This window comes from Podarcis muralis, chromosome 13 (genome assembly GCF_964188315.1).
Source record: "Podarcis muralis chromosome 13, rPodMur119.hap1.1, whole genome shotgun sequence".
Taxonomy (NCBI): domain Eukaryota; kingdom Metazoa; phylum Chordata; class Lepidosauria; order Squamata; family Lacertidae; genus Podarcis; species Podarcis muralis.
Genome location: NC_135667.1, coordinates 52,013,453 through 52,027,594, shown reverse-complemented (window position 1 = coordinate 52,027,594; position 14,142 = coordinate 52,013,453). Strand labels below are relative to the sequence as shown.

At 46.9% G+C, this 14,142-nt stretch overlaps 1 protein-coding gene across 1 annotated transcript; it reads left to right on the top strand.

Moving 5' to 3' along the window:
* The first annotated feature begins 7,840 nt into the window (after positions 1-7,840).
* Positions 7,841-13,650, top strand: LOC144325380 (uncharacterized). The gene is made up of 2 exons (XM_077918319.1): positions 7,841-9,094; positions 9,192-13,650. Exons 1-2 carry the CDS (start codon positions 7,841-7,843, stop codon positions 10,938-10,940), a joined length of 3,003 nt encoding a protein of 1,000 aa, XP_077774445.1. The 3' UTR covers positions 10,941-13,650.
* The last annotated feature ends 492 nt before the right edge of the window (positions 13,651-14,142 follow it).

Genomic DNA, 14,142 nt, shown 5'->3' with positions numbered 1-14,142 from the left:
TCGTTGCAAAGCGGGTGACCTTCTCCCTTCAGTGCCACTCGGAATGGCAGAAATGGCTTGGATTAACCACGGAAGCCGTCCTTGAGTTGTTCATTTTTTAAAAAATAAATTTTTATTAGGGTTTTTACAATATTACAAAATGAAAAAGAAAAAATACAAAATACAAAATAAAAATAGTTAAAAACAATCAAACTTTTCATCACTTATCTTTCATTTACTTGTTTCCCGGACCTCCTCATACCTCCCTTTTTTGTATTCCAGTTCAATTTATTAGTTCAGCAGTTTCTTTCCCTCTTTATTTTACCCTGATCTTTAATCTTAAATTATTATAACATTAAATTTTTACTTATAAAAAACCATTTTTTCATATTCTTTTATACCATTACAGCTAGAAACCACTTAATTTCAATCCAACATCATTCTAACATTCATTAATCTTGCAATATTTCTGTAGGTAGTCTTTAAATTTCTTCCAGTCTTCTTCCACCAACTCTTCTCCCTGGTCTCGGATTCTGCCAGTCATTTCCGCCAATTCCATGTAGTCCATCACCTTCATCTGCCATTCTTCCAGAGTGGGTATGTCTTGTGTCTTCCAGTACTTTGCAATAAGTATTCTTGCTGCTGTTGTAGCGTACATAAAGAAAGTTCTATCCTTCTTTAACACCGATTGGCCGACCATGCCCAGGAGAAAGGCCTCTGGTTTCTTCAAGAAGGTATATTTAAATACCTTTTTCAATTCATTATATATCGTCTCCCAGAAAGCCTTAATCCTTGGGCACGTCCACCAAAGGTGAAAGAATGTACCTTCAGTTTCTTCACATTTCCAACATTTATTATCGGGCAAGTGATAGATTTTTGCAAGCTTGACTGGGGTCATGTACCACCTGTATATCATTTTCATAATATTCTCTCTTAGGGCATTACATGCCGTAAACTTCATACCTGTGGTCCACAACTGTTCCCAGTCAGCAAACATAATATTGTGTCCAACATCTTGTGCCCATTTAATCATAGCAGATTTGACCATTTCGTCCTGAGCGTCCTTGAGTTGTTCAGAGCAGGCTCTTACAATCATGCACACAAAAATGTGATAGTGGCGCCATACTCTACAATCTCTCCTCTCAGTCTGTCACTTTTCATTTCACAATATCATATATGCCTTTGGCCAATCAGTCACTGAGGGAGTTGTGTGAGTTGAGAAACAACCCAGACCTTGACTAGACGCCCTCTCCCAGGGCGATAGTCTGCAGATGCACTCCAACCATGCCTTTAGGGCTCTAATTTCAAATATATATGTGTCTTTTGAGAAAGCAATAAAATATATAGTAAAAATGTAGGCAGTGGGTTAACTGTGCTGTCCACAGTTAAAGGATCAGTAAATTAAAAAATACAGACTTTCGAGAAGATGGATAAGATGAAGCAATCCAGACTCTCCCTTTGCAACCCATAGGGAAATTGCTTGATGCTTCCTCTATCATGTTTCCATGTGGTTTCACTGCTTTTATTGGAGTTCAGAGGCATTGCAGCTGTAATTTTTTTTCATGATTATTAGGATCTAGTGGATGTGTGTAATACTTCCCAAATGTTTTAAAATTGGAAAATGGGCAAATAAATTAATGGACTCCTGACAAGATCAACACAAAGAGTTCTTTCAGAACTTGATAGCCTATGACTTTATTGCCAGCTTGGGCTTCCCTTAACTAATGGGTCATTGACTCTCAGCTGCCTGTATTATTGACAAAGGGGACCAAAAAGCCATTACTATATATCATCAATATGTTGGTATATTGACTTTATTTGCTCTTTGCTTGGAGCTCTTGAAACTTTAGTTTCACAGATTGTGTGTGCACAAGAAATGATCTTAAATCTATGTTACAGAAAGCTTCCTGAAAGGGGGATATTATTAAGAATATTAAACTTTCAACTAAACCAACTTTAAAAGGGAATTTCTAATGAAATAGTGCAGCAGTTTTGAGGGCAACCAAGGGGATAAACCAAATAACCGAGGTTTCTCAGCAAAGTTCCGTTGCCCCAGTGTTGCTAGTGGTTTCTTCCTCAATAGAAATTCAAACTGAATTTGAAGGATTGGGGCTTTAACTCTGCATAATGGATTCCAGTGGATGAAATATCCTTTATGCAGAGTTAAAACCACAATCCTTCAAATTAGCTTTGGGAAATTATCGTCTTAACAATGACAGCTGTTTCATGAAGGCAAATTTGAGTGCTGAGAAATCTGTTTTGTGTAGTGCTGCTGAGCTAAAAAGAGAGCTGAGTCCATTCCCCTCCTCCCCCTGCGCTTTATGAAAAGCTTCATCAGATAGTCATTGTTCAGGTAAGCTTCATTGCAAGAAGGCTGAGAAGCTGCATTTACTAGCGCAATCTCTGACTGGATAGAATCATCAATGTGCAGGGGTGCAACCTTGAATAAATTAAGCCACAACCCGCATAACTGATCACAAGGTGCAGCACACACACACTCCATTTGAATGGCAATGCTCACCAACTTGGGGGGGCTGGCCCCCTCAAATATTTTATTGGGGGGAGCTGAAGGGGCCTCGACCCCTAGGAGTTGGCATTATACTTTTCTACCAAGAGCTGGACCATAAAGAAGGCTGATCGCCAAAGAATTGATGCTTTTGAATTATGGTGCTGGAGGAGACTCTGGACTGCAAGAAGATCCAACCAATCCATTCTGAAGGAAATCAGCCCTGAGTGCTCACTGGAAGGACAGATCCTGAAGCTGAGGCTCCAATACTTTGGCCACCTCATGAGAAGAGAAGATTCCCTGGAAAAGACCCTGATGCTGGGAAAGATGGAGGGCACAAGAAGAAGGGGATGACAGAGGACAATATGGTTGGACAATGTTCTCTAAACTACCAACATGAATTTGACGAAACTGTGGGAGGCAGTGGAAGACAGGAGTGCCTGGCGTGCTCTGGTCCATGGGGTCATGAAGAGTTGGACATGACTAAACGACTAAACAACAACAACAGAGATGAACACTTTGTCCTTATTGTTGTCAGCTAAATTTGGCTACACAGTGCTCTTATGTCATTACATCAAATGCATGGTCTTTGACTGACTGTATTGGGGCAATGTAAGGACAAAAGGAATAGAGTCAGGATGCCACTGAAACAGCAGCAAGGCAAGATAACAGCGAGAAACAAAAGTTAAAAGTTGTGAACAGCCATGAATAAACAGGAGCACCAGGCTGGGTGGTACTTGCACAGGATCATCGGGTTGTAAAATCACCCCAATTTACTTCGTTAACTATTTACCTTCCCTAAAGTTACCTGTTTTGAGTTGAAAATTGAACTTGGAGGACAGTTGATGGCCCTTCTGTTACCCTCTCTTAAAAATAAGATCAGCACTTGTGCAATAGTTTTCTTCTTTGGTACTCTTGAGTTGTCCTATCCAGGATCTGGCAAGGATAAAGAGTGTCTATTGCTCTCCCAAGCGTCATTCAAGAAGACTTGGTTCATTCAGATTAATCTGAGCTGTCAAGGTAGACAGAGCTGCTTTCTCAGTCCTTTGATGTCAGCTCGAGTCAGTTCAACCTTCATTGTTGTCCTCCTTTAAGTTTCTTTACAATTAAGGAACAGCCAGTCCACACATCCAAGAATATTGCTTGACTTACTGATGAATATGAATTTGTGAACCTACTCCATTTGGAAAGTTTGAAAGTCACACAGGAAACCGCACATTTTAGGATGTAGAAACATAACGTAAAAATGGACAGCTTTTGACAAATTTCAGGTTGAAAGACATTTGAGAATATCCTTCCCCTACTGAAGTGAAAAATACCTGCCTCCATTCTCTCCCCAGAGCCTTTATTGTTAGTGATGAATCATTGTTGTCTTAGTCCTAAACCCAACCAAGACTGTCCTTTGTCTGAAATGGTGTTGTCAAAGTTAACTAATGATACATTGCTGAAGAGCTGACCTAACCTCTTTCCTGACAGCATCTTCACTGGTTGGTTTATCTAAGAAGGAAGACACTTCTGATATAATTACTCAAGGAGGTGTGGTGTAGAATCCTGCTAGCTGAAGAGCTGCTTCATGTGTGCATAGACACTTGAAAATGCAGCTGCCTTTAGGCTGCTTCCTATGGCAAGCTGGTTTAGTACAGTTAATTAAGCTAAATTCTACCTACCGCCCCCCCTCCATGACAGCGATGTGTAATAATGTTCTGTACTCATGAGGAGGGTGCATAGCTTTGCATATACAAGGTCCCAGTAAATAATAACATTGATTATAGGATGTAGTGGTAAGGCCACTCCTTTAAAATCTCCCACTCAGTTCAGAAAATCAAAGTAACTACCAGCTGGTCACTAATCTCCCCTTACTGGGTAAGGTTCTTGAGTGGGTGGACATGGGCTAGATCTAGGCTCTCTTGGGTGAAACTGATTTGCTAAAGCCACTTCAATTGGAGTTTAGGCTCAGTTTTGGCATGGAAATTGTTTTGGTCATTCTGTTTGATGACCTCTGTTAGGAGAGAGACAAGGCATGTGTGTCTCTGTTAATTCTCCTTGTTCTCTCAGTGGCTCTGTCTCTACCACAGTATCCTTCTGGAGTAGCAGTCTGAGCTGAGGGTGGGTGGTACCAGTTCAACTTAGATTGTTGTTTTCAGAAAATGGTGCTTGGGAAATGTTGTTCGACCCCTGTTGTTCTGCAGGGTTTGATTTTTATCCCCTATGTTGTTTAATATCTATATGAAACTGGTGAGTAGGATCATCCAGAGTTTTGGAGTACATTTTCAGCATTATGTTGACAATACACAGCTGTGCTTCTTTACATTTTCAGGTACAGCAGTAGATGTACTAGCTTAATGTCTTGTCTTGGAAATGGATTTGATGAGAGCCATTAAGCAAAGCTTAATCCAGACAAGATTGCAGAAGTGTTTGGTGGGTGACTCCCTAGAATGGATAGATGGGAGGTGGATTGCTCTTGATAAGGCCACAATCTCTCTGAAGGAGCAGGTACATAACTTGGGGATATATCTAGACACATCAAGGTCACTTGAGCTTTGGCTGGTGGCCCAACTATGCCCCTATATAGACAGGGATAGCCAAGCTTCCATTGTCTTTGCTCTGGTAACCTCTAGGCTAAATTACCCCAATATGTTATACATGGGGCTGCTTTTGAAGGAGATTCAGAAGCTGCAGCTGGTACAGAATTTGGCGACCAGGTTGCTCAGAAGGATAAGATGGTTTGAGTGCATAGCACCAATCTGGATAGGAGGAGGGTAAGTTGTAAGGAAACATAATTTGTAATAGTGCATGGCATTGTTGGTGTTCATGGGGCATGCCTATTACCGGTAATGCATCAACCTTAGCTTCCAATTTCCTGGCTTTGTGGAGCTTGAGGCAAAATGAAATAGAATTAACTCTGAACTTAAACCAGCATATTTTTTAAATCACTGAGATGATAGATAGATGATAGATAGATGATAGATAGATAGATAGATGATAGATAGATGATAGATAGATAGATAGATAGATAGATAGATGATATAGATGATAGATAGATAGATAGATATAGATGATAGATAATGCCCCTTCCGAGCGTCAGGAGGAGGGGGGTTTGCGGGATCACGACCCACCCACACTCGCTCTCGCGAGGCTGGCGCCAGCCTCGCGGGAGGCAGGGATTCCCCCAATTACCATCCCCTGTGGTGCCAGCCAATCGGCTGGCGGCAGGGGCGGGCCTTAGCGAGGCCACTTAAGGTCGGGGCAGCCCTGTGCTCGCCCCTTTTGACCCCTGGAGACGACGCGGTTTTGATCCTTCCGCTCGCTGGAATCCTCGGAGCCTCGTGGAACCTGGAGCTTTTTACCTAGCCTTGTGGAGCACCAGCAAGCTTAGCCTTTCGGAACGTCCTTTTGCCGCTTGCCTTTTATTTACTTGAGCTGAAATCACTACAGGAAAATTTTTCCTCCTGCGCTTTGCAAGGGCATTTGGGCAGAAATCGCTCAGGTTCCTCGGGGGGCTTATCCTCTTAGGTTGCTTCAGCAGCGTGACTCACCACCGGCTCTTCCATCGCTGGGAGCAGCCAGCCAGCTGATCGAGCCCTGCAGCCTCCCTCCTGTGCCTTCCTCCGCTCTTTCAGTTCGTCAACCCTCCCCACGTGGCTTTTCTGTGTTTCCTTGAAGCGGAGCCTTCGTATCTTCCAGCAGGTCGTATCTTACTTTATTGCTTGTTAATTTAGCTGGTTTTCCTGTAGTCCCCCTGGTGGTGCAGCAATAAAACTGCTAGCACATTTGCAAAGCTAAGCAGGGTCTGATGTGGTTTCAAATTGGATGGGAGACCGGGTGTTAAAAGAGCAACATCAGATTATAAGAAAAAGTCGCTGCTGCTGCGGGGGCTTTGCTGAGTGTTTTGCTGTGTGGGTATTTTGCAATTTAATTTAAACGGGTTACTTGTGTACTATCCGCTGCTGCGGGGGCTTTGCTGGGCATTTGCTGATTTTAAACAGTCTCCATTCTGCCCCTTTGTTTCTCCTCCTCTCTCCACGTGGTTTGACTGCCACTTAAACAGCTGATTTTAATCAGTCTCCGCTTCTCCTTCTGTTTGTGGACATTGTAATTACTCCCATTCCCTGTTTACCCCCCCCCCCCACCAGCTTGTTTTTAAAGTGGGTATTTTACTTCCGGGTCTGCCTGGGTCTTTCATTCTTCCCTGGGCTCCGAGCTCCTTCCCCCACCTCCCTCCCCCTGCTGGGTGCTGCATTCTGGGGTGGTCATAGAAACGCTATTGCTGTTACTCCACATTTGCAAAGCTAAGCAGGGTCTGAGGTGGTTTCAAATTGGATGGGAGACATGGTGTTAAAAAGTTCAATATCAGATTATTAGAAAAAGGCGGAATATATTTTGTTTAAAGGTTGCTTGTGTGTTTCCTGCTGCCGGGGGGGCTTTGTTGGGTATTTTGCAATTTAATTTAAACGGGTTACTTTTGTACTATCTGCTGCTGCGAGGGTTTTGCTGGGCATTTTTCCTCTGTGTTTACCCTCACCTGGCTTTTTAATACAGGCAGTACACGTGGGAGCCTGTGTTGCCACGTTGCTAGGCGACCGGCGCCATTTTTAAAGCCACGTGGCTTGCTTAGCGGCGGCCATTTTAGGTGTGGCGAGAAGTCCCGGCGGCCATTTTAGGTGTGGTGAGAGGCCCCGGCGGCCATTTTAGGTGTGGCGAGAAGCCGCGACGGCCATTTTAGGTGTGGCGAGAGGCTCCGGCGGCCATTTTAGGCGTGGCGAGAGGCTCCGGCGGCCATTTTAGGTGTGGCGAGAGGGCCCGGCGGCCATCTTAGGTGTGGCGAGCAGGTTTTTTCTGGTTTATTTCACTGCAGTTTATAATTTACTGTGTTATCCTTCGGTTTACTGGGCTATAACTTAGCATAATAAGCAATCACATATACATATAGATATAAATAAATATATAAATAAACAAACAAATATAAGCAAATAAATAAACAAGAGAAAACAGGGCAATCTTAGACTAACGACCAGTAATTAGGGCTATTGTTTCCTGTCAGCTTATCTGGCCGTGTTTTTCCCAGGTCTCCAGCTAACTATAACAGGCTGGATTGATAGTGATACAGTCACTTAAATACATATAAATAACTAATCACATATATAGAAATAAATAAATATAAATAAATAAATAAAATAAATATACATATATATATATACATATACAAATAAATAAATAAATAAATAAATAAATAAATACTAAATAAAATAAAATAAAATAAAATAAAATAAATAAATAAATAGGTAGTTAAACTGTAAATAAAATAGTTACCCGATTTGCTTCGCCCCTCCCTGAGGCGCAGCTTTCGGCTGGGACATGGAGAACAACGGCAACCCCCAACAGCCTCAGCTTGGCAATGCCTTAATGCCAACTGGCCCAGGTAACCCGCAGGTCGTGGCTCAGCTCTTTTCCGCGCTGCAAGCATTCTACGCGCAGTGCAGAGCACCTATCACTCCCTCACCGAACATTGTCGAGTTGCCACAAGATTGCATACCAGACACCCCCCCCAGCCAGCAGGGTCAGGATGGTCCCTCCACTAGTGCAGCTAGCGTGGTTGAGCAGGCCCCCAGCAGGCCACGGACGCGCTTACAGGCTGCCAAAACTAAAAAATCTAAGTCAGGTCCACCGAAAGGCAAGGCACCAGCTAAAAAACCTAGGTCGAGTGCACAAAAGGCCAGGCCAGCGGTGGCCTCTACTTCAGCCCCGCGCCAGGAGGTGATTGACGTTCCCAGTGTTTTCCAGGATAACCCTAGTCAACCAAGCACCTCGGAGGAGTCATCTTCCGAGGAGGAGCTGCCACCTCAGCAGGTGGCCGCTGCCAGCGACCAGGCCCCCCGTGACGACGCTCCACGGGGCGGAAAGCGGAAGGCGAAGAAGAAGCATCGGTCGAAGAAAAGCAAAAAGAGGGACACTTCGGACTCCGAGGAGGAAACAGGTACCTCTTCTTCAGATGGGGATAGTGACGCTCCTATGGAGACATATTGGGGGGAGGGGGAGGAAGTTGGGGCTCCCCAATGGGTTCATGAACGTAGGGCCAACTCTCACAGGAAGGCATTTAATGGCACGCTTGATTGGAAGGATGGGGCTTTGATCCCAGATGTTAAAGTCTCAACCAACGCTGCCACTGACTTTATTCTGGGGAACCACCTCTCTAAGAGGAAGAGGAATAAGATATTGAATGGCAATTACGTGGATATGTTTTCCTTGCTGCCCCCAGCCCAGGTAAAGGGAAAAGGGGAGAAAATTAAGTACTATGGGAAAAGGAGGTACAGGGTACCCCGGGTAGAGCGATCTTTTGAGAATTGGCTTAATGGCTATCAAGTGTTTATGGCTGTGGTGTCAAGTTGTTATCCTAAGAGGGGCGCGCATCTCGTGTCCTACCTGGCACACGTCAGGAGGGCACGGGAGCAGGCAGGAGATGAAGCAGCCTTGGCTTACGATGAAGACTTCCGGAGGAATGCCTCGCTGCTGTCTTCAACGCGATGGGACCAAAAGGACAACAATTGCTGGTTTGACCACGTGGGGCCCAATATCGAAAAGAAAACCGCACAACAGCCAAAATCGGGTAAGGTGGAGACCCAACGCCGTAGACAGTGCTGGGACTTCAACAAGGGTACCTGTCAGCGCGTTACCTGTAAGTACCTGCATGAATGCGATAGGTGCTTAGGCAACCACCCGGCAGTCAACTGCTTCAAGGGGAGGCAGCAGCCCTTTCGAGGGGGCAGGGGTCATCCTTCCCGGGGAAACAGGGGTGGCTCCGCCGGACCTGCAGCCCCAGCCCAAGGGCCAGCTGGGGCCCGTTACTAACATCTCCCTATGCCTTGCGTGCTCTCCGATAAAATTGGAGCCCTTGAGAGCACTATTAAAGTTCTACCCAGATAGACGGGCAGCTCAACTACTTGATGAAGGGTTTTCGAACGGTTTTAGGATCCCGGTTGCTTTCACACCCAATTCCAGTTGCCCCCCTAACCAGAAATCAGTCTTAGAAAGGCCCGACATTGCGCTTAAAAAGATACAGAAGGAGATTGCAGCCGGCAGGGTGGCTGGTCCATTCGCAACTCCGCCTATCGCGGGGCTTCATATCTCCCCGCTTGGTATTGTCCCAAAGAAGGCTCCCGGCGAATTTAGAATGATTCATAACCTGTCCTACCCCAAAGGATCCTCGGTTAATGATGCCATTCCCCAAGAGATGTGCACAGTGAAGTATTCGTCATTCGATCAAGCTGTGCGGTTGGTGCGGAGCTTTGGCAGCGGCGCCTTTTTGGCAAAATGCGACATAGAGTCAGCATTTCGCCTACTCCCGGTTCATCCGGAAGACCACCGCTGGTTGGGTTTCAAATTCCAGGGGGCTTACTTCATTGACAAAGCCATGCCCATGGGTTGTTCTATTGCCTGCGCTGCATTCGAGACCTTCAGCACGTTCCTAGAATGGGCACTAAAGTTTAGAACTGGCGCTCTAGGGGTGGGTCATTATCTCGATGATTTTATTTTGGTGGCAAGTGACGCTGGGGAGTGCAGGTCCCTCCTCCTGGCCTTCAAGTCCTTGGCCGGGGAACTTGGGGTACCCTTGGCAGGTGATAAGACTGAGGGTCCGGTCACTACCATGACCTACCTTGGCATTGAACTCGACACCGTAGCCCAAACCTCGCGCCTACCAGCTGAAAAATTGGTTGCCCTAAAAGAACTTATCGGCCAAATACTGCCCCTAAAGAAGGTCACCTTGAGGCTAATTCAATCCCTCCTGGGGCACCTCAACTTCGCCTGCCGTGTAATTTCCCCTGGTCGTCCCTTCTGCGGCCGCCTGGCAAGGCTGTCCTCGGGTTTAAGGTCACCCCATCATAGGGTTCGCCTCTCCAAGGCAGTGAAGGCGGACCTCCGGGTTTGGTTGCAATTCCTGGATGGTTTCAACGGCATATCGCTTTGGCAGGATAGTTTGGCGCTGCAGTCCGATTTCCAAGTACATTCGGATGCGGCCGGGTCCTTAGGCTTTGGGGTCTACTTCAGGGGCCAGTGGTGTGCCCAGCACTGGCCCGCTTCCTGGCAAGGTAAACCAATATTACGTGACTTAACATTCTTAGAATTCTTCCCCATCGTGGTGGCAATTCACTTATGGGAAGACCAGTTCAGAAACCACAGGATCTGTTTCTGGACGGACAATCTAGCGGTCGTGTCAGTTTTGAATAAACAATCGTCACGCTCACCCAGAGTAGCGTCCCTTTTACGGTACTTTGTTCTTTCCTGCTTGCGACTGAACCTCCACGCTTCAGCCAAGTTTGTACCTGGTATTGATAATAACATCGCGGATGCTTTATCTCGTTTCCAGATGGAACGCTTTCGCTCATTGGCGCCGGATGCGCAGCAGCAGCCGCAACCATTCCCGGAGCACCTCTGGAATATTGGCAACGAGAAGCATTAAAGGGAGTATTGTCTGCACTAGCGCCTTCTACCCTGAGATCTTATAATAAGGCATGGCTAGACTTCACATCCTTCCGCATCAAAAAGGAGCGGTTCAAGCCGGGCAAGCCGCCGTCCAAGTCGCAAGTCATTGAGTATTTGGTTCACCTTAGAGATCTTGGCCGGGCCCCCAAAACCCTCAATATTCATTCGGCTGCTATATCCTTCTTTTCCAAAACTTTGTTTTCCACCGATCCCTGTTCGCATTTCGTGGTGCGGAAGATGCTGGAGGGCTGGCGCAGGTCCAGGCCACATGGCCTGGACAGGAGACGGCCCATAACCTTAGATATACTTACTCAGATCCGCAGGAAGCTGAGGGCCTTGTGCTGGTCAAGATATGAAGCCAGGTTATTTTCAGCAGCATTTTCTTTCGCATTTTTTGGTGCCCTACGCATAGGCGAAGTGGTCTGTGAGGACCGCACAGCATCTAAGGGGTTATTGTTGGAGGACGTAACTGTAGACAGGGCGCAGGTGATGTTAAAAATCCGTAGCTCGAAAACTGATCAGCTTGGCAGGGGTGCCTTGGTTTGCCTGCAGGCAACGCTCAAGGCGGGCCCTTGCCCCGTAAAGGATGCTAGAAAATACTTGTGTGTAAGACCTGAGTCTAGTGGCCCCTTTTTCTTACATTCTGACGGTTCAGCCCTCTCAAAACAACAGTTCACGAGGGTCATGCGCAAGGCACTTGCTGCCATCGGGCTTCCTCAGGAGGAGTACGCCGCGCACTCATTTCGCATTGGGGCGGCAACCACCGCCGCACATATGGGTTTACCAGCTGAAAGAATTATGGACATGGGGCGCTGGAAATCCAACGCATATCGGGGTTACATCCGGAAGCCCTTCTGAATCCCCTCAGCTTCCCCCCCCCTCAGCTTGCCCCCCGGCTCTCCTTCTGATCTGGTTTTCCGATTCTCTCATTTCAGGTACTGGCGTGGTTCGACTGTGGATCATCGGCCACAGCATCGTTTATTGGGCAAGGCAGCGTGCCGAACAAAGGGGCTGGGATAAGGATTTAAAGCTACCCAGCAGGGTCAAATTGTCATGGATTACCAGGAGGGGTATGCGCTGGGAAGAGTTTTTCCCAGCCATATCCAAAAAGATAGGGGCCGAAGGACCACCTAGCGCCTTGGTCATACAACTGGGCGAGAATGACCTGGCGTATAGGAAAGGGGTGGACTTGATGTGGAGTATGATAAATGACTTGGCGAGGTTGAGGGCATCCCATGAGAGCATTACAATATTGTGGTCATCCCTGCTGGAAAGGCGATGTTGGCGGGATGCAGAGAAACCCGTGGCGGTGAATAAGGCTAGGAGGATTGTGGAGCGCACGGTGGCGCGCAGAGTGGCCGCATGGGGCGGTCGGGTTATTCAGCACCCGCGCATAAGGTTTGACGCGGAAATGCTTTATCGTTGGGATGGCGTGCATCTATCCGATGCTGGCAATGACATTTGGTTGGCTGATATTGTGCAGGGCATTAGGGATTGGTTACAGGTCTGAGGGTATTGGCGGCGAGCCGGCTCACGGCTCGGTGGCGGTAGGCATTGGCCGGGGTATTGTCATGCAGATGTGGTTGGGGGGGAGGTACGCCATCACCTCCCCCAATGCTTGAAGGGTAGTTCGTTAAAGGACTCCGAGGGGCGACGCCTCGTCCGAAACCTACGGAGGCTAGGGCCTAAAGCGCGCCCCCGAGCGGTAACCCCTCGGGGAGCGCCTAGGGATATGCATCTCGGGTGGCTCCCCCTGTTGGTGTTTAACCCTTCCCGGTTAGACCGGATAGTCGGTTAGGGGCCAATGCCTAAGCCAATACCCTTCTTTCCTGTAATCAATAAAGTTGTGGCCATTTTCGCCCATTAACCTAAAACTCTGTGTCCGTTGTCTTCATTTATTCCACCTGTGGGGGGGAGGGAATAGCCACGCAATGCCCCTTCCGAGCGTCAGGAGGAGGGGGGTTTGCGGGATCACGACCCACCCACACTCGCTCTCGCGAGGCTGGCGCCAGCCTCGCGGGAGGCAGGGATTCCCCCAATTACCATCCCCTGTGGTGCCAGCCAATCGGCTGGCGGCAGGGGCGGGCCTTAGCGAGGCCACTTAAGGTCGGGGCAGCCCTGTGCTCGCCCCTTTTGACCCCTGGAGACGACGCGGTTTCCCACCCACCCGCCCTTTAGGTTTTGCCACTGACCTTGCTATGGGCTTCGGCTGGTCGCCGCAAGGGGCCTGGTAGGAGTTTTTCCATTTGGCTAATTGGCTGGTTTTGTGTGCCACTTGGTTTTTTCGCCTACCTCGTAGCAAATCGTCACAACTCCCTCGGTTTTGGCGGTAGGCATTGGCCGGGGTATTGTCATGCAGATGTGGTTGGGGGGGAGGTACGCCATCACCTCCCCCAATGCTTGAAGGGTAGTTCGTTAAAGGACTCCGAGGGGCGACGCCTCGTCCGAAACCTACGGAGGCTAGGGCCTAAAGCGCGCCCCCGAGCGGTAACCCCTCGGGGAGCGCCTAGGGATATGCATCTCGGGTGGCTCCCCCTGTTGGTGTTTAACCCTTCCCGGTTAGACCGGATAGTCGGTTAGGGGCCAATGCCTAAGCCAATACCCTTCTTTCCTGTAATCAATAAAGTTGTGGCCATTTTCGCCCATTAACCTAAAACTCTGTGTCCGTTGTCTTCATTTATTCCACCTGTGGGGATATGATATAGATGATAGATAATAGATAGATGATAGATGATAGATGATAGATGATAGATAGATAGATAGATAGATAGATAGATAGATGATAGATAGATAGATAGATGATAGATAGATAGATAGATGATAGATAGATAGATAGATGATAGATAGATAGATAGATAGATATATGATAGATAGATAGATAGATGATAGATGATAGATGGATAGATAGATAGATGATAGATAGATAGATAGATGATAGATAGATAGATGATAGATAGATATAGATATAGATAGATGATAGATAGATGATAGATGATAGATATAGATAGATAGATGATAGATAGATAGATAGATAGATAGATAGATAGATATAGATACACACATATTGCATTGGCCCAGTCTGCAAATAAATAAATGCCTATAATGAATTCAAAATAGCAGAAAACTCTGTGCATCATATTTTAGCCTACATTTTTAGATTTGTGTCCTTGATTGCACCC